Here is a 19,832-nt window from a genome sequence, read left to right as displayed (position 1 = left end):
GAGTTAGGTCCTTCCTCAGAGGCAACCCCCAAGGTGGCAGAGATGACATCTTTACTAGGTCTGCATAGCAGATCCTGTGAGGCCATGCAGGAACTATTATAATTACTGACACTCTCTCCTGTTTGATACGAGCAATGACTCATGGAAGGAGCGCAAACGGAGGAAACAGGTATGCTAGACCGAAAACCCAAGGAACCGCCAGAGCATCTGTTAGAGCGGCCTGCGGATCTCTTAACCTTGGACCGTACCTTGGAAGCTTGGCATTCTGCCGAGACGCCATCAGATCCAACTCCAGCACCCCCCACTTAAGGGTTAACCTGGAGTTCCTCCCTGGTGGTTGATGTAAGCCACTGAGGTGATGTTGTCCAACTGGAACCTGATAAACCGTTCTAAGGACAATTGAGGCCAAGCCATCAGAGCATTGTAAATCACTCTCAACTCCAAGATGTTTATTGGAAGAGCAGACTCCTCCTGAGTCCATAGTCCCTGAGCATTTAACGAATCCCAGACTGTTCCCCAGCCTAACAGGCTGGCGTCCATGGTCATTAACACCCAGGAAGGTCTCCAGAAGCATGTGCCCTGAGACAAATGCTCCTGAGCAAGCCACCACAGGAGAGAGTCTCTTTCTGACTGGTCTAGATCTATCCTCTGAGACAGATCTTAATGGTCTCCGTTCCATTGTCAAAGCATGCATAACTGCAGAGCACTCAAATGGAATCGAGCAAAGGGAACAATGTCCATGGAAGCGACCATCAGACCAATTACCTCCATACATTGAGCTACTGATGGCAGAACCATACACTGAAGAGAGAGGCAAGAATCTTGGATTTTCTGACCTCGGTCAGAAAAATTTTCATAGATAGGGAATCTATTATGGTTCCTAAGAAAACCACCCTTGTGGCTGGAACAAGGAAACTCTTCTCCAGATTCACTTTCCATTGGTGGTAACGTAGAAAAGACAACAAGATCTCTGTATCAGAGTTTGCTTGTTGAAAAGATGACGCCTGAACCAATATGTCATCCAGATAGGGCACAACTGCAATTCCCCGAGACCTGATCACTGCCAAGAGAGCCCCCAGAACCTTTGAGAAAATTCTTGGAGCTGTAGTAAGGCCAAACAGAACAGCCACAAACCCTTTAGGTCTAAAATGGGTTGAAATGTACCCTCTTTTTTGGGATCCATAAACAGATTTCAATAGAATTCTAGACCCTGTTCCCTTACTGGAACAGGAACATTTACTACCAGGGAGGAAAGGTCATGAACGCAGTTCAAGAATGCCTTCCTTTTTACCTGGTCTGCAGATAATCTTGAGAGGTGGAATCTGCCCCTGGGAGGGAAAGTTTTGAATTCTTTTTTGTAACCCTGAGATACTATGTCCACAGCCTAAGGATCTGGGACATCTTGTATCCATACTTGACAAAACATGGAAAGTCTGCCCCCGACTTGATCCGATCCCAGGTCGGGGGCCAACCCTTCATGCTGACTTAGACTCAGCTGAGGGTTTCTTTTATTGTTTCCCCTTATTTCAAGATTGAGTGGGCTTCCAAGAAGACTTGTACTGTTCCTGCTTGGAAGAGGGAGAGGAAGACTTTTGACCTTTGAAGTTATGAAAGGAACGAAAATTACTTTGACGTCCTTTAGGTCTGTTCTTCCTGTCTTGAGGTAGAAAAGACCCTTTTCCACCGGTAATATCAGAAATTATTTCTGTAAGACCAGGTCCAAAAAAGGTCTTACCCTTGTAAGGAAGCGCCAGAAGCTTAGACTTGGAGGTAACATCAGCTGACCAAGATTTTAGCCACAAAGCTCTATGGGCTAAGACAGTGAAGCCAGACATCTTGGCTCCCAGTCTAATAACTTGCATATTAGCATCAGAAATAAAGGTATTTGAGAGCATTAATCCTATCTTGGATCTCCTCCAACGGAGTCTCTACTAAAATTAATTCAGACAAGGCGTCGCACCGATAAGATGCCGCACTTGCTACTGTGGCAATACAAACTGCAGGTTGCCATTGAAGACCTTGATGAACATACATCTTTTTTTCAAATAAGCCTCCAGCTTTTTGTCCATGGGATCCTTAAAGGAGCAGCTATCCTCTATAGGGATCGTAGTTCTCTTAGCCAGAGTAGAAATAGGCCCTTCTACTTTAGGCACTGTGCACCATGAATCTTTAATGGAGTCAGCAACAGGAAACATTTTTAAAGACGGGAGACGGGGAGAAAGGTATCCCTGGCTTCTCCCATTCCTGTGAAATAATCTCCATCACACGGTCTGGAACAGGAAACACTTTTACAGAGGAAGGAGCATAACAGTATTTATTAAGTTTACTAGACTTCTTAAGGTTGACGATGACAGAAGTATCTGAGTCGTCCAAAGTAGCCAATACCTCCTTTACCGTACACGAAGATGTTCAAGCTTAAATCTGAAGTTTACTTCTTCATTATCAGATGAAGAAATGATACTGTACGAATCTGAGATTTCACCCTCAGAGGCTACCGACGTATCCTCCTAATCAAACTTATGAGGAAGGGCAACCTGCATATCAGCAGATGCGACAGATACTTTATTATCTGGAAAATGTTTAATTTTCCTCTTGCTTTTCCCCAACATAGGAAAAGCAGATAATGCTGCAGATACCGCAGAAGATACCTGTGCAGCAAAATCTGCAGGAAAATAAACTCCTCCAGGAGGCTGAGAGGAACTGCAAGGTACTATATGTGATGCCATTGAGGTTTGGGACGTCTAAGGAGAAAACTGTGGCATTGCCTGAACAGCATCATCCTGAGAGACATTCGGCACAGAGGGCAATAATTTATCTTTACACTCTAATATTCTAGCTAAACATGTAGCACAAAATTGTATAGGCAAAACAATTTGATTCTCTAGGCATAATAAGCATCTATCACAAGAAACAGAAGCTTGGTCCATGTCTATGTTTCACAAAACAAAACAAAATTCAGAAATAAAAGAAAATTAAAAAAAATTCCAACAGATTTCTGTCACTTTAAGACAAATCTTCGGTCCTCAGAACAATGTACAATATCAATTTAAATTTCCCCACACAGAAATCAATATTGCAGGACCTCTACACCTCTGAGGTGCCCTACCATACTACACAATTGTTTGCACAGCTCACAAACTACTCCTTCAAAAAGCCATTATCGGCAATACACAGAAACCACAACACCACTCCGGATCAGAAGAGAGTCACATAACTGGCTTCAGCAGGAACTGCACATCTAACTTAAAAGCGCACGTTCTAACTGCTGAGTCCAACTGAAGTAAACGTCTGCCTGAGCTGTATAAGAATATAAAAATTAATAATGTCCCATTTTTCTTTCTGCAGTATTAACTAGCAAGTCTCCAACACCTAGAAGACAAAAAGCACTTACCTGCAGTCTAGCTGTCCGGCAGGAAGACAGCTCACAAGGCGTGAAAGGACACATATTCCTTACAGAGACCTATAGAAAAAAGAAAGAACAGAGTAATCAACTCTGGCTTTCTATAACTAAGGCAGCAATATGTTAGGAAACAAAGCAAGGACTCCCTCACAATACTCTACTGAAGAGATTAACGTGGACTCAGCTAAACCCAAATCCTTGCTGGCAGGGAAAAGTACCCCAAAAAAGGAATGAATTTCTTCAGACTCCAAACTTCACCTTCTCCATTGACAGAGGCAAAGAGAATGACTGGGGAGTATGAGTAGGGAAGTGACACTTAACAGCTTTGCTGTGGTGCTCTTTGCCTGCTCCTGCTGGCCAGGAGTGATATTCCCACTAGTAATTGGAATGACGATGTGAACTCTCCATATCTTAGGAAAGAAATAATGGTATCTTTAGAAAGTCCATTTCATGGCAAGAAAAACAGTATATTATATGTGTGGGTACAGTAAATGAGTAAGAGGAAAATTACAGCTAAACACAAACACAGCAGAAATTTAAAAATAGCCTGGTCCTTAAGGGTAAGAAAATTGAAAAATGGTCTGGTCACTAAGGGGTTAAAGATAATTCTCTGTCTGTGACTCATCAAAGGGCTATCTATGCTATTTATGTAATAGACAAGGAGTTATTATTGCTCCATATGTGGCTCACAAGTGATTAAATACTTCTTTGAATGTGGCTGCAAGAAGGGAATAACCACTGATCTGAGTATGTCTGGCAGGTAGAAGTTAATTACTGTTAAATTGTGAAAAATATATATAAGGCAACGGTTATAAAAAAAATGGATAGGGGTGGCAAAGAGCAAGATCTTTTTCTTCCTATATCAGCACAACATCAAAATACACCTTTGATTAGTAAATGTAATTGAAGAGCAATTTATATTCAAGTGTCTTTAAAAGTTTTCATGTACAGTAAAGCATTTATATATACCTCTATGTTCCGGCATGACATATATATCTTCCAGATAAAGAGACCTCCCCTTCCAGGTACTGTAAGTATAATAGGACAGAGCATAGCCAACTAGCATTGATCCTGTAATATACAAAATATATTCATTTTACATACGACTATAAGTATACGTAGCATATAAATCCAAACACCCTAAACATAAAATCATTGTATAATTAATTATTTGAGACTTGTAGTCTTCAGTGTGGTCTACTAAAGTATGCTCTTTATAGAAGACTGTCATAGGCATTGTCAGTACATCAGTGGGATAACTATTTAGACAATTACTGTGATGCTTCAAAAACAAGACAAATTCCTCACAAAACATGGAGAATCCACGGAATAACTCCTAAACATTCCATTAAGGAGCTAGTCACATCCTACTTCAAAGTAAAAATGGTGGCAATAGTTAAAGGGACACTCAAGTCAAAATTAAACTTTCATGAATCAGATAGAGCATGCAATTTTAAACAACTTTTCAATTTACTTTCATTAACAAAATGTGCACAGTCTGCTTATATTTACACTTTTTTAGTCACCAGCTCCTACTGAGCATGTGCTAGAATTCACAGAATATATGTATATGCATTTGTGATTGGCTGATGGCTGTCACATGATGCAGTAGGAGTGGAAATAGACATAACTGAAATTTGTCAGAAAAAAACAACTACTCATTTGACTTGCAGACTAAGTGCTATTGCATTGCCTTGTTATCATGCATTTGTTGATTATGCAAATCTACTGTATTTACTGGTCCTTTAAGGGAGCTGTCTTCTGAGCATGCTTAGTGTACTTAATAGCTGATGTCCCTGGTGAAATAAACACTGTACAACTTTATAGTGAAGTTAACACTAAAATCACTCATGCAAACACATAACACTTGCTAAGCTGCTGAGTTGTTAAGGCTAGACCATGTATGAAATTCATTAAGGCTCGCTTCACCTGTCTTTTCTAGTGTTTTGTTAGTGGGTGTTCCTGCCATTTACATCTCTAGTTGTGTTACATGACCCACATGATATAAAGAAAAAAGATCCGCTACCAGCTGCTAAATTGGCCAACTTTATTGTAATCCAGAATTAAAAACAGAAATCTTACACATAAAAGAGGTCATATATAAATATATAAATTTTTGCCTGTTTTCACATCACATCCATACACTTTGTACGAATAGCAACTTTATCTTTATTTTCTAGGAGTCTTACGGCCAGATTACGAGTTTTACATTAGGAGCTGTGCGGTGCTAACGAGCAGTTTTTTCTCACCGCTCACTTACCTGCAGCGCTGGTATTACAGGTTTTTACAAACCCGGCGTTAAAAGGCAAGAAGTGAGCGTAGAACAAAATTGTGCTCCATACCGCACTCCAATACCAGCGCTGCTTAAATGGCCACTAAACCCAAAATCTTTCTTTCATGATTCAGATAGAGAATAGAAATTTAAACAACATTACTATTTATTTCTATTATATATTTTGCTTCATTTTTTAGATATCCTTAGATGAAGAAAAAGCAATGCACATGGTGAGCCAATCACACGAGGCTTCTATGTGCAGCAACCAATCAGCAGCTACTGAGCATATCTAGATATGCTTTTCAGCAAAGAATATCAAGAGAATAAAACAAATTAGATAATATAAGTAAATTAAAAAAATGTTTAAAATTGCATTCTCTTTCTAAATCATGAAAGAAAAAATGTGGGTGTCATGCCCCTTTAAGTCAGCGGTGAGCTGGTCGTACGTGCTTGTGCACAATTTCCCCATAGACATCAATGGGGAGAGCCTGCTGAGAAAAAGTCTAACACCTGCCAAAAAGCAGCGTAAATCTCAGTAACCCAGCCCCATTGATTCCTATGGGGAAGCACATTTTATGTTTACACCTAACACCCTAACATGAACCCCGAGTCTAAACACCCCTAATCTTACACTTATTAACCCCTAATCTGCCGCCCCCGACATCGCCGACACCTGCATTATACTTATTAACCCCTAATCTGCCGCTCCGGACATAGCCGACACCTACATTATATTTATTAACCCCTAATCTGCCGCCCCCAATGTTGCAGCAACCTACCTACACTTATTAACCCCTAATCTGCCGCCACTATATTAAATTTATTAACCCCTAAACCTAAGTCTAACCCTAACCCTAACACCCCCTAATTGAAATATAATTTAAATAAATCTAAATAAAATTACTATCATTCATTACTATCATTAACTAAGAGATATTCATTCAGCAAGAAGACTTCGTTAGAAGAGGATGCTCTGCTTCGGATGTCTTGAAGATGGACCCGCTCCACGCCGGAATTATGAAGATAGAAAATGCCATCTGGTTGAAGACTTCTGCCTATCTGGAGGACCACTTCTGCCCGTCTGGAGGACCACTTCTGCCGGCTTCATTGAGGACATCTTGCCACTTGGATGAAGACTTCTCCCGGTAAATGAATCTTCGGGGATTAGTGTTAGGATTTATTAAGGGTGTATTGGGTGGGTTTATTTTTTAGGTTAGGGCTTTGGGCCTGCAATAGAGCTAAATGCCCTTTTAAGGGCAATGCCCATACAAATGCCCTTTTCAGGGCAATGGGGAGCTTAGGGTTTTTTGGTTAGAATTTTAGTTAGGGGGTTGGTTGTGTGGGTGGTGGGTTTTACTGTTGGGGGGGTGTTTGTATTTTTTTTTACAGGAAAAAGAGCTAATGTAACTATTAGTTATATTGTAGCTAGCTTAGGGTTTATTTTATCGGTAAGTATTTAGTTTTAAATAGGCATAATGTAGTTAATGATAGTAATTTTCTTTAGATTTATTAAAATTATATTTAAAGTTAGGGGGTGTTAGGGTTACGGTTAGACTTAGGTTTAGGGGTTAATCATTTAGTATAGTGGCGGCGACGTTGGGGGCAGCAGATTAGGGGTCAATAAGTGTAGGTAGGTTGCGGCGACATTGGGGGCGGCCGTTTAGGGGTTAATAAATATAATGTAGGTGGCGGCGATGTTAGGGGCAGAAGATTAGAGGTTAATATTATTTAACTAGTGTTTGCGAGGCGGGAGTGTGGCGGTTTAGGGGTTAATATGTTTATTATAGTGGCGGCGATGTCCGGAGCGGCAGATTAGGGGTTACAAATTTTATTATAGTGTTTGCGAGGCGGGAGGGCCTCGGTTTAGGGGTTAATAGGTAGTTATGGGTGTTAGTGTACTTTTTAGCACTTTAGTTATGAGTTTTATGCTACGGCGTTGTAGTGTAAAACTCATAACTATTGACTTTAAAATGCTTTACGGATCTTGTCGGTATAGGCTGTACCGCTCACTTTTTGGCCTCCCAGGACAGACTCGTAATACCGGCGCTATGGAAGTCCCATAGAAAAAAGGGTTTACAAAGTTTATGTAAGTCGGTTTGCGGTAAGGCCCAAAAAGTGTTCGGGCCCCTAAACCTGCAAGACTCGTAATAGCAGCGGTAGTGAAAAAGCACCTGTTAACGCTGCTTTTTTACCTTACCGCAAAACTCGTAATCTAGCCGTAAGTTTGATTATTCATAGTAACTATTTTACATACTTATATTGATACTAGTTATATTAACATATATACAGAATTTCACTAATTAACATGTATTTTTTAATTCCCCAACATTTTCTCCCTTATCCTTTATGGTTTAAATCTCGTAATACCTTCAAAATATTTTTTATATTTTAAGGCTTTATCGATATTCATGATACAAGACACCATAATCTTAGGGGTAACTATAAAGCATAATAAAATATATAGTTATAAAGTGCTTTGAACTAAAGAATAGATTGTCTTTAAGTATACTTACACATTAAGCTTCAAGTAGAACAGGCAATCTTGAGCATGTGGTTGATTATTAAAGCCATTCATGCTTATTAGTATTGCTATAGAAGTGTGTATATCAAGTCTGTTTTCTTTTATAAAATCAAGTTTAATGTTAAGCCTCTTTTTTTATTATCTTTCATTTATTTATTTATCAATAAAGAATGTATAAAATGAATGTATAGGTTCTTATCAATTTTATTATAATCATCTAATTGTATTTATAGTGATGAAATGTTTTTAATGACGTTATTTGAACTGTCCTTTTAAAATATATTGTAGATTTGTTATATGTATAACAAAATGGTTCATTGTAGAAATAATCATTAACAATTCACTCTGACATGGGGCTATGGACACACACCCCCTATTATGATTGGCCATAGAACACACCCCCATATTGGGATTGGTCAATACGCCTTCAAATAGAAATGACGCAATACCGGGGATATCCGTCTTTTAATGTGCCTCTTGAAGAAGCACGACCGCAGATCAGGGGAAACGCGTTAGGCTATTGGGCATGAGTCTCGCCTTGTGCGCCTTCTCTCTTTTTTGTTTTTATGACATAAAAGAGGTCACAACACTGCAGACCGGCTTATGCATTTCGGCAAAGATCGGTAATTATAGCCAATACATTTTATTTCGAACAGGAAACCAGAACCACTAGAAATATTGAAAAGCATATTACAATAGCGACGCTAAACAAAAACCCTTGCAATACGTGTTATGTAAATGTTTATAGCTGTAAAATAATTCAAGTCTGTTCAGTCTCGCTGGATAGGACAAGAACCATCTCAGAAACAGCGCAAGCAGAAACTACAGCATTCACGCCGCTATACAATAAATGATAATAAGAATAACTAAGGGCTGGACATGGATGGCGCATTTTAGAGAGCTTGTCAGAGTGTTTCATCAAAACTTCATTCAAGCATGCAGGATTCATAAATACTCTATTACTCGTGACATATCTCCTCTTGCAGTTGAGTCTCGTTTTTTCAAAGCTGTCAAGGTTTTATTTTTATTGTTCTTGAACTGTTTTCAAGTTTTATTTTGTGCATGTGTTAGAGTGGACAGTTTTATTTTGTAATGTTTTGTTTTTCTTTTCATTTTAGTTCAATTGTGTAGTAACTTTAGCAGTAGAACTTTGTTCTATGGGGCGAGAAGGTAACAGTTACAAGATGGATCCTTATAATGATTATAATGAAGCTGATCTTGCACATTGCTGCTGTGACGTTTGAGCTCAATTACAGCTCATGTTTATGGTTAAATTACAACCATTGTACAATAAAATAAAAAGGGTCATATGTTTATCCTGATATTTGTTTTGTAAAACAATGCTTGTAATTTATTTATGTATATACAGTATTTATTTTTTCCTTTTTCTTAACATACCTTTCTCTTATGATCAGAATGTCAGATCACTATGTCAGCTGACGTATGAAGCAAGACAAACCTTAATGGCAATGAATAATAGCAGAGGCCACAAAGAGGTCTGTATGCTCAAAAAAGGTTTGCTTGTATGTGCTATCTGTAAATACTAGAATAATTGTATATTAAAGTGTAACTTTTAATTGAATTTTCAAATTAAAAAAAGCAGCAAAAAATGGAAAGAGATGCTTGTTGCTCACACACACACGCACTTAAAAACACCAGCGTAAGTATATAGAACAATTAATAAATTATGTTGTAACTAGTATGCTATTAGAATATATTGCTAGAGAGAGAAAATATGCTAATGTATTTTTAGACAACAACAAGTACTGTGTCTATAAGTAACTTTTGTCTAAAGGAAAATTATTTTCCAATGTTTTATCTTTTAAACTAGTTCAACATTTTAATGGATAGTCATATTAACAACAGCTGGAGGGCAATTAAAATACAAAGAATCCCCTTTGTAATAAATAATTTTCCTTTAGAGAAGGGTGTACTAATCGGTATTCTGCTAGTACAGCTAGGATTGATAACACTGCAAGTGTTGTTACTGTGTTGATTTAATTTGTATAACAAAGCTAATAGCTAACGTTGAGCGATTCATCAAAGTTACTTATAGACACAGTACTTGTTGTTGTCTAAAAACCCATTAAAATATTTTCTCTCTCTAGCAATATATTCTAATAGCATACTAGTTACAACATAATCTATTTTTTGAGCATACCCACCTCTTTGTGGCCTCTGCTCTAAATTCATTGAATTTAGACTGTTGCTTAACCCCTTCACGACCGAGGACGTGCCAGGCACGTCCTACAAAAAATACCCTTTGTAACCAAGGACGTGCCTGGCAACTCCTCTGGTGTTTGAAGCTCTGGAAGCAATCGTGATCGCATCCAGCTGTTTCCAGGGTATTGCAGTGATGCCTCGATATTGAGGAATCACTGCAATGCCCTTTTTAAGCACACAGATGCAGAGAGGGCCACTCTGTGGCCCAGGGCCGGACTGGGACCAAAAAGAGGCCCGGGCATTTTAGGGCAAAGAGGCCCCCCTACCCTACCCAGGTACTGAACCAAAAATGGTCAAATTTTTAAGCTTAAATTATATTCAAATAAAGATATAAAGAGAATGAAGAGCATTGTGACCAGAGGAAACACGAACATGAATTTTCCAGCAAAATTCAATTCAGTTCAAACAGAAACTGACAAATATTCAATCTGAAAGCAATCAAGATTTTTAACCTTTTCTTTTCAATCTGTTGAACATATTGGTTTCAATATGAAGTCAAGTGTTTTTAAACAATTTGGTTCCATTTAACATAAAAGAGCTAGTTTAGAAATGGAATGGTTAATGATTTAAAAATATATTTGCCTAAGGCCAGATCATTTCTAAATTGCTTGTCACACAGTCACAGACTTGTATTTATTTATAAGATCACTGCTTCCTAGTTAAGCAGATAAAAGGCTAATATACGGCTAGATTACGAGTTTTGCGGTAAGAGCTGCTCGGTACCAACTTGCAAGTTATTGTCACCACTCACCTCCCTACAGCGCTGGTATTACAGGTTTGCAAAAACTCGGCGTTAGCGGGCAATATTGCAGCTTAAAGCAAAATTGAGCTCCATACCGCACTCCAATACCAGCGCTGCGGTGAGCTGGTTTTACGTGCTCGTACACGATTTCCCCATAGACATCAATGGGGATAGCCGGCTGAAAAAAAGCCTAACACCTGCAATAAAGGAGCGTAAAGCTCCGTAACGCAGCCCCATTGATTCCTATGGGGAAACTAAATTTATATTTAAACCTTACACCCTAACATGAACCCCGAGTCTAAACACCCCTAATCTGCTGCCCCCGACATCTACATTACATTTATTAACCCCTAATCTGCCGCCCCCGACATCGCCGACACCTACATTACACTTATTAACCCCTAATCTGCTGCCCCCAATGTCGCCGCCACCTACCTACACTTATTAACCCCTAATCTGCCGCCCCCAACGTCGCCACCACCCACCTACACTTATTAACCCCTAATCTGCCACACCCAACGTCGCCGCCACCCACCTACACTTATTAACCCCTAATCTGCCGCCCCCAATGTCGCCGCCACCTACATTACACTTATTAACCCCTAATCTGCCGCCCCTAACATCGCCGCCACCTACCTACATTTATTAACCTCTAATCTTCCGCCCCCAATGTCGCCGCCACTATACTAAAGTTATTAACCCCTAACCCTAAGTCTAACCCTAACACCCACTAACTTTAATGTAATTAAAATAAATCTAAATAAAACCTACTATGAATAACTAAATAATTCCTATTTAAAACTAAATACTTACCTGTAAAATAAACCCTAAGCTAGCTACAATATAACTAATAGTTACATTGTATCTAGCTTAGGTTTTATTTTTATTTCACAGCTAAGTTTGTATTTATTTTAACTAGGTAGACTAGTTAGTAAATAGTTATTAACTATTTACTAGCTACCTAGCTAAAATAAATACAAATTTACCTGTAAAATAAAACCTAACCTGAGTTACACTAAAACCTAACCTTAGACTACAATTAAATAAATTACATTTATTAAATACAATTAACTAAATTACAAAAAAAACCCACTAAATTACACAAAATAAAAAAGAAATTATCAAATATTTAAACTAATTACACCTAATCTAATAGCCCTATCAAAATAAAAAAGCCCCCCCCAAAATAAAAAAAAAACCTAGCCTAAACTAAACTGCCAATAGCCCTTAAAAGGGCCTTTTGCGGGGCATTGCCCCAAAGAAATCAGCTCTTTTACCTGTAAAAAAAAATACAAACAACCCCCCAACAGTAAAACCCACCACCCACACAACCAAACCCCCCAAATAAAATCCTAACTAAAAAAAATGAAGCTCCCCATTGCCCTGAAAAGGGCATTTGTATGGGCATTGCCCTTAAAAGGGCATTTAGCTCTTTTTCCGCCCAAACCCTAAGCTAAAAATGAAACCCACCCAATAAACCCTTAAAAAAACCTAACACTAACCCCCGAAGATCCACTTACAGTTTTTGAAGACCCGACATCCATCCTCAACGAAGCCGGGAGAAGTCTTCATCCAAGCGGCAAGAAGTGGTCCTCCAGGCGGACAGAAGTCTTCATCCAGACGGCATCTTCTATCTTCATCCATCCGGCGTGGAGCAACTCCATCTTCAAGACATCTGGCGCGGAGCATCCTCTTCTTTCCACGGCTCTTCTCGAATGAAACCCCGAGTCTAAACACCCCTAATCTGCTGCCCCAGACATCTACATTACATTTATTAACCCCTAATCTGCCGCCCCCGACATCGCCGACACCTACATTACACTTATTAACCCCTAATCTGCTGCCCCAATGTCGCCGCCACCTAACTACACTTATTAACCCCTAATCTGCCGCCCCCAACGACGCCACCACCCACCTACACTTATTAACCCCTAATCTGTCACCCCCAACGTCGCCGCCACCCACCTACACTTATTAACCCCTAATCTGCTGCCCCCAATGTCGCCGCCACCTACATTACACTTATTAACCCCTAATCTGCCGCCCCGACACTGCCGCCACCTACATTACACTTATTAACCCCTAATATGCCGCCCCTAACATCGCCGCCACCTACCTACATTTATTAACCTCTTATCTTCCGCCCCCAATGTCGCCAGCACTATACTAAAGTTATTAACCCCTAACCCTAAGTCTAACCCTAACACCCACTAACTTTAATGTAATTAAAATAAATCTAAATAAAACCTACTATGAATAACTAAATAATTCCTATTTAAAAATAAATACTTACCTGTAAAATAAACCCTAAGCTAGCTACAATATAACTAATAGTTACATCCAAGCGGCAAGAAGTGGTCCTCCAGGCGGACAGAAGTCTTCATCCAGACGGCATCTTCTATCTTCATCCATCCGGCGTGGAGCAGCTCCATCTTCAAGACATCCGGCGCGGAGCATCCTCTTCTTTCCACGGCTCTTCTCGAATGAATTTTTTTTTAAGTGAAGTCATCCAAGATGGCGTCCCTTGAATTCTGATTGGCTGATAGAATTCTATCAGCCAATTGGAATTAAAGGTGAAAAAATCCTATTGGCTGATGCAATCAGCCAATAAGATTGAGCTTCAATCCTATTGGCTGATCCAATCAGCCAATTGGATTGTGCTCGCATTCTATTGGCTGTTCTTGCCGCTTGGATGAAGTCTTCTCCCGGCTTCGTTGAGGACTTCTTGCCGCTTGGATGAAGACTTCTCCCGGCTTCTTTGAGGATGGATGTCGGGTCTTCAAAAACTGTAAGTGGATCTTCGGGAGTTTATTAAAGGGACATGAAACCCAATTTTTTTCTTTCATGATTTAGAAAGAGCCTACAATTATAAACAACTTTCTAATTTACTTCTATTATCTAATTTGCTTCATTCTCTTGATATTCTTTGCTGAAAAGCATATCTAGATATGCTTAGCAGCTGCTGATTGGTAGCTGCACATAGATGCCTCCTGTGATTGGTTCACAGTGTGCATTGCTATTTCTTCATTAAAGTATATATAAAGAATGAAGCAAATTAGGTAATAGAAGTAAATTGGAATGTTGTTTAAAATTGTATTCTCTACCTTAATCATGAAAGAAAATGTTATAGTGTCCCTTTAAGTGGGTTTTATTTTTAGCTTAGGGTTTGGTTGTGTGGGTGGTGGGTTTTACTGTTGGAGGGTTGTTTGTACACACAGGTAAAAGAACTGATTTCTTTGGGGCAATGCCCTGCAAAAGGCCCTTTAAAGGGCTATTGGCAGTTTAGTTTAGGCTAGGTAGGTTTTTTTATTTTGGGGGGGGGGCTTTTTTATTTTGATAGGGCTATTAGATTAGGTGTAATTAGTTTAAATATTTGATCATTTCTTTTTTATTTTGTGTAATTTAGTGTTTTGTTTGTTTTTGTAATTTAGTTAATTGTATTTAATAAATGTAATTTATTTAATTGTAGTCTAAGGTTAGGTTTTAGTGTAACTCAGGTTACGTTTTATTTTACAGGTAAATTTGTATTTTTTTTAGCTAGGTAGCTAGTAAATAGTTAATAACTATTTACTAACTAGTCTACCTAGTTAAAATAAATACAAACTTAACTGTGAAATAAAAATGAAACCTAAGCTAGATACAACTATTAGTTATATTGTAGCTAGCTTACGGTTTATTTTACAGGTAGATATTTAGTTTTAAATAGGAATTATTTAGTTATTCATAGTAGGTTTTATTTAGATTTATTTTAATTACATTAAAGTTAGTGGGTGTTAGGGTTAGACTTAGGGTTAGGGGTTAATAACTTTAATATAGTGGCAGCGACGTTGGGGGCGGGAGTTTGGGGGTTAATAAATGTAGGTAGGTGGTGGCGATGTTAGGGGCGGCAGATTAGGGATTAATAAATGTAGGTAGGTGGCTGCGACATTGGGGGCAGCAGATTAGGGGTTAATAATATTTAACTAATGTTTGTGATGTGGGAGTACGGCGGTTTAGGGGTTAATATGTTTATTATAGTGGCGGCGATGTCGGATGTCAGATTAAGGGTTAATAATTTTATTTTAGTGTTTGCGATGTGGGAGGGCCTTGGTTTAGGGGTTAATAGGTAGTTTATGGGTGTTAGTTTACTTTTTAGCACTTTAGTTATGAGTTTTATGTTACAGCTTTGTAGTGTAAAACCCATAACTACTGACTTTCAGTTTACAGTATGGATCTTGTAGTTATGGGCTGTACTGCTCACTTTTTGGCCGGACAGGCAAACTCGTAATACCGGCGCTATGGAAGTCCCATTGAAAAAGGACTTTTTGAAAGCTGCGGTAGTTATGTTGCGTTACGGCCAAAAAAGTGTGCGGTACAGAAATACCTACAAGACTCGCAATACCAGCGGTAGTAAAAAAGAACCCTAACACTGCTTTTTCTCTCACACCGCAAAACTCGTAATCTAGCCGATAATATTTTAAAATCATTAACTAGTCCAATATAGTTCAATACAGTATATATCATTAAAGGGACGTTAAACACTAAATACATGCTAGATAGAATGATACATTCAAAGAAAAGATTAGTCCATCAGTAACATGTAGATGTATTTTTTAAAGTTTCATTAGTTGTTTAAAAGGTGACAAAATAAGTGTAAAGTTTTAGTGTCTATAAAACACTGGGAGCTGCCATGTTGTAACTTGTGTTACCTTCTCTGCTGTGGCCAATTAGAGACAGTTATAAATAGGTCACTAGAGTGTGCAGCCAATGGTTGTGCTGGATTTAACAGTGTTCTGCACTTCCATTTCTAACAGGAACTGAAAACCTCACAATTTCAGAATGGAATTACAGACAAAGAGGACAAAATAAACAATGAAAGTATATTGCAGAGCTGCTTTATATATACAATTTATCATTTTATATTACCATCTCAAAGTGTTTAATGTCCCTTTAAGCACCTCATTACAAAAGGTCTGCACATACAATACATGTTTATATATGCTCAGTACATGTCCCCAGCCCCCCCCCCCCAGCAATAAATGATTCCCGCTGCTATAAATGATGCCCCCAGCCCACTTGCAATAAAATGATGCCCTCATCCCCACTGCAATAAAATGTTGCCCCCAGCACCCTTGCAAAAAAAGATGCTCCCAGCAATAAAATGATGCCCCCAGCCCCCCTGTAATAAAATAATGCCCTGAGCCCCCCTGTAATAAATGATGCCCCAGCAATAAAATGAAGCCCCCAGCCCCCCCTGCAATAAAATAATGCCCCAGTCCCCTGCAATAAATGATGCCCACAGCCCCCCTGCAATAAAATGATACCCCCAGCAATAAAATGATGCCCCCAGCAACCCTGCCCCCTGCAATAAAATGTTGCCCCAGCAATAAATTATTTCCTCAGCCCCCCTGCAATAAAATGATGCCCACAGCCATAAATGATGCCCACAGCCCCCTGCAATAAATGATTCCCCCAGCCCCCTGCAATAAAATGATGCCCCAGCAATAAATGATTCCCCCAGCCCCCCTATAATAAATGATGCCACCAGACCCCCTGCAAAAAAATTATGCCCCAGCCTTAAATGATGCTCCATCCCCCCCTGAAATAAATGATTCCCCAGCCCCCCTACAATAAAATGATACCCCAGCCATAAATTATGCCCCTAGCCCCATGCAATAAATGATTCCCCCAGCCCCCCTGCAATAAAATGATGCCCCAACCCCCCAGCAATAAATGATTCCCCCAGCCCTCTGCAATAAAATTATGCCCCCAGCCATAAATGATGCCCCAAGCCCCCCTGCAATAAAATGATGCTCACAGCAATACAATTATGCCCCCAGCCCCCTGCAATAAAAATGATGCCCCGAGTCCCCCTGCAATAAATTATGTCCCCAGCCTCACTGCAATAAATGATGCCCCAGGAAATAAAATGAAGCCCCCAGACCCCCTGCTATAACATGATGCCCCCAGCACCCCTGCAATAAAATGATGCTCACAGCAATAAAATGATGCCCCCAGCACCCCTGCAATAAAATGATGCCCTGAGCCCTTCTGCAATAAATGATGCCCCCAACCCCACTGACCTCTCACATCACTAACTCTACATAAATATATTAACCCCTAAACCTAACACCCCTAACTTAAATATAATTAAAATAAATCGAAATAAACTGTACAATTATTACCTAAATAATTCCTATTTAAAACTAAATACATACTTACCTGTAAAATAAAATCTAAGCTAGCTACAATATAACTAATAGTTATATTGTAGCTATCTTAGGTTTTATTTTTATTTCACAGGTAAGTTTGTATTTATTTTAACTAGGTAGACTAGTTAGTAAATAGTTATCAACTATTTAATAACTACCCAGTTAAAATAAATACAAACTTACCTGTGAAATAAAACCTAACCTGCCTTACACTAAAACTAACATTACAATAAAATAAAATAAATTAAATTATTAAAATACAATTTTCTAAATTACAAAAAAATCAAAGACTAAATTACAAAAAATAAAAAACGAAATTATCAAAAATAAAAATGAATTCCTCCTAATCTAATAGCCCTATAAAAATAAAAAAAGCCCCCCCGCAAAACCTAGCCTACACTAAACTGCCAATGGCCCTTAAAAGGGCCTTTTGTGGGGCATTGCCCCAAAGAAATCAGCTCTTTTACATGAAAAAAAAAATACAAACACCCCCCAACAGTAAAAACCACCACCCAACCAACCAACCAACCAACCAACCGCCCCAAATAAAAACCTATCTAAATAAACCTAAGCTAACCATTGACCTGAAAAGGGCATTTGGATGGGCATTGCCCTTAAAAGGGCATTTAACTCCTTTACATTGCCCAAACCCTAAGCTAAAAAAAAAAAAACACCCAAAAAACCCTTTAAAAACCCTAACACTAACCCCCCGACGATCCACTTACAGTTATCGAAGTCCGGACATCCATGCTCATCCAGCCGGCGAAGTCCTCATCCAAGCGGCAAGAAGTCTTCATCTAGGAGGCCTCTTCTATCTTCATCCATCTGGCAAAGTCCTTATCCAAGCGAGAAGAGGTCTTCATCCAGACGGCATATTCTATCTTCATCCATCTGGCGCAGAGCGGGTCCTTCTTCAAGACATCCGATGCGGAGCATCCTCTTCTTACGGTCATCGGAGTCAACTGAAGGTTCCCTTTAAGTGACATCATCCAAAATGGCGTCCCTTACATTCCTATTGGCTGAAAGATTTCTATCAGCCAATAGGAATTAAAGGGGAAAAAATCATATTGGCTGTTGCAATCAGCCAATAGGATTGAGCTCTCATTCTATTGGCTTTTTCTTTCCCCATAGACATCAATGGGGCTGCGTTACAGAGCTTTTGTTTCCACGATCGCAGGTGTTAGGCTTTTTTTTGCCGGCTCTCCCCATTGATGTCTATGGGGAAATCCTGCACGAGCAAGTCAAAGCAGCGCTAGTATTTGGGTGCGATATGGAGCTCAACGCAACCATATCACCCGCACAAGCCTGCTTTTTGTAAACTTGTAATAGCAGCGCTATAGGGAGGTGAAATAACGCCGCTTTTGTGGCGGTCGTTAATTTCCCTATAGTGCTCAAAACTCGTAATCTAGCTGTCTGGCTTTTCTTACAGTAAATACGGTTTGCAGGATTTTTCTTCATGCTCTTACAGCAGAGGCCTTGGATAAGGATGAGATAGCCTCCTATATTCCAAAAGTAAAGACAGAAAAAAGGAGTACCAGCGCTATCAAAACTAGTAACCAAACAAATAATGTACAATGATAAGAGTATAGAATCTATACTCTTATCATTGTACATTATTTGTCTCACTCTGAAGGACATTTTATCTATTGTATCTATACTATAGATACAATAGATAAAATGTCCTTCAGAGTGAGAAAACCTATGTGATAACAGTCAAAAACCACCAAAGTAAAAGGCATAAAAACCCCACAGTACTTGGTAATTCACTTCGCAATAGAAATAGCAATCAAGATCTGCTTCTGCGGTGCTGCGCCTGCTCTCAGAATGAAGGGAGATGTTTGGAAGTAACTCCCTGAAGAAACTGCAAACAGAATAATAACAAACAGAGCGCACGCGCTGCTCTAAGTGTAGTATTTTAATAAGTAAATAAAAAGTGCAAGTTAAAAACACTTACAATGTGCAAATCATAAAAAAACATAACCAAAGTTCCAATACACTTGTCCCACCGAGTACCTCCATGTTGATCCCATTACTCGCTCCTAGCTTTGCCTCATCTGCTGCATATACTCTTGACAAAGTCTGGCCGGGACCATACGAAACGCGTTGAGGTTTCTTGATACCTATTGTCATCCATAGTTGGATCTCTGTTTGCTCTCACGACTGAAATGGTACCACTGCAGGAGAGTACAGTCTGCTCCTATTTTGGACACAATTACGAGCATCTACTACAGACTGCATGCACAGCGGATGAGGCAAAGCCAGGAGCGAGTAACGGAATCAACACTGAAGTACTCAGTAGGACTAGTGTATTGGAACTTTTGTTATGCTTCTTTATGATTTGCACATTGTAAGTGTTTTTAACTTGTAAAATACTACGCTTAGAGTAGCATGTGTGCTCTGTTTGTTATTATTCTGTTTCCTATATTCCAAAGCTCAGTATTCTTCTCCATGACATTGGTCTCTATTTCTTAACAATATTA

General features: G+C 39.2%; 1 protein-coding gene across 1 annotated transcript in view; it reads right to left on the bottom strand.

Annotated features, from left to right (window-relative positions):
* The window catches only part of LOC128663860 (thialysine N-epsilon-acetyltransferase), a 125,256-nt gene that overhangs the window by 69,988 nt on the left and 35,436 nt on the right, over positions 1-19,832 (bottom strand). Inside the window, exon 4 of the mRNA XM_053718407.1 lies at positions 4,370-4,471. Within this exon, the coding sequence (XP_053574382.1) occupies positions 4,370-4,471 (102 nt within the window). The remainder of the gene's footprint in view (positions 1-4,369; positions 4,472-19,832) is intronic.

Source organism: Bombina bombina, chromosome 6 (assembly GCF_027579735.1).
Source record: "Bombina bombina isolate aBomBom1 chromosome 6, aBomBom1.pri, whole genome shotgun sequence".
Classification (NCBI taxonomy): Eukaryota; Metazoa; Chordata; class Amphibia; order Anura; family Bombinatoridae; genus Bombina; species Bombina bombina.
This window is presented reverse-complemented; position numbering and strand designations above follow the sequence as displayed.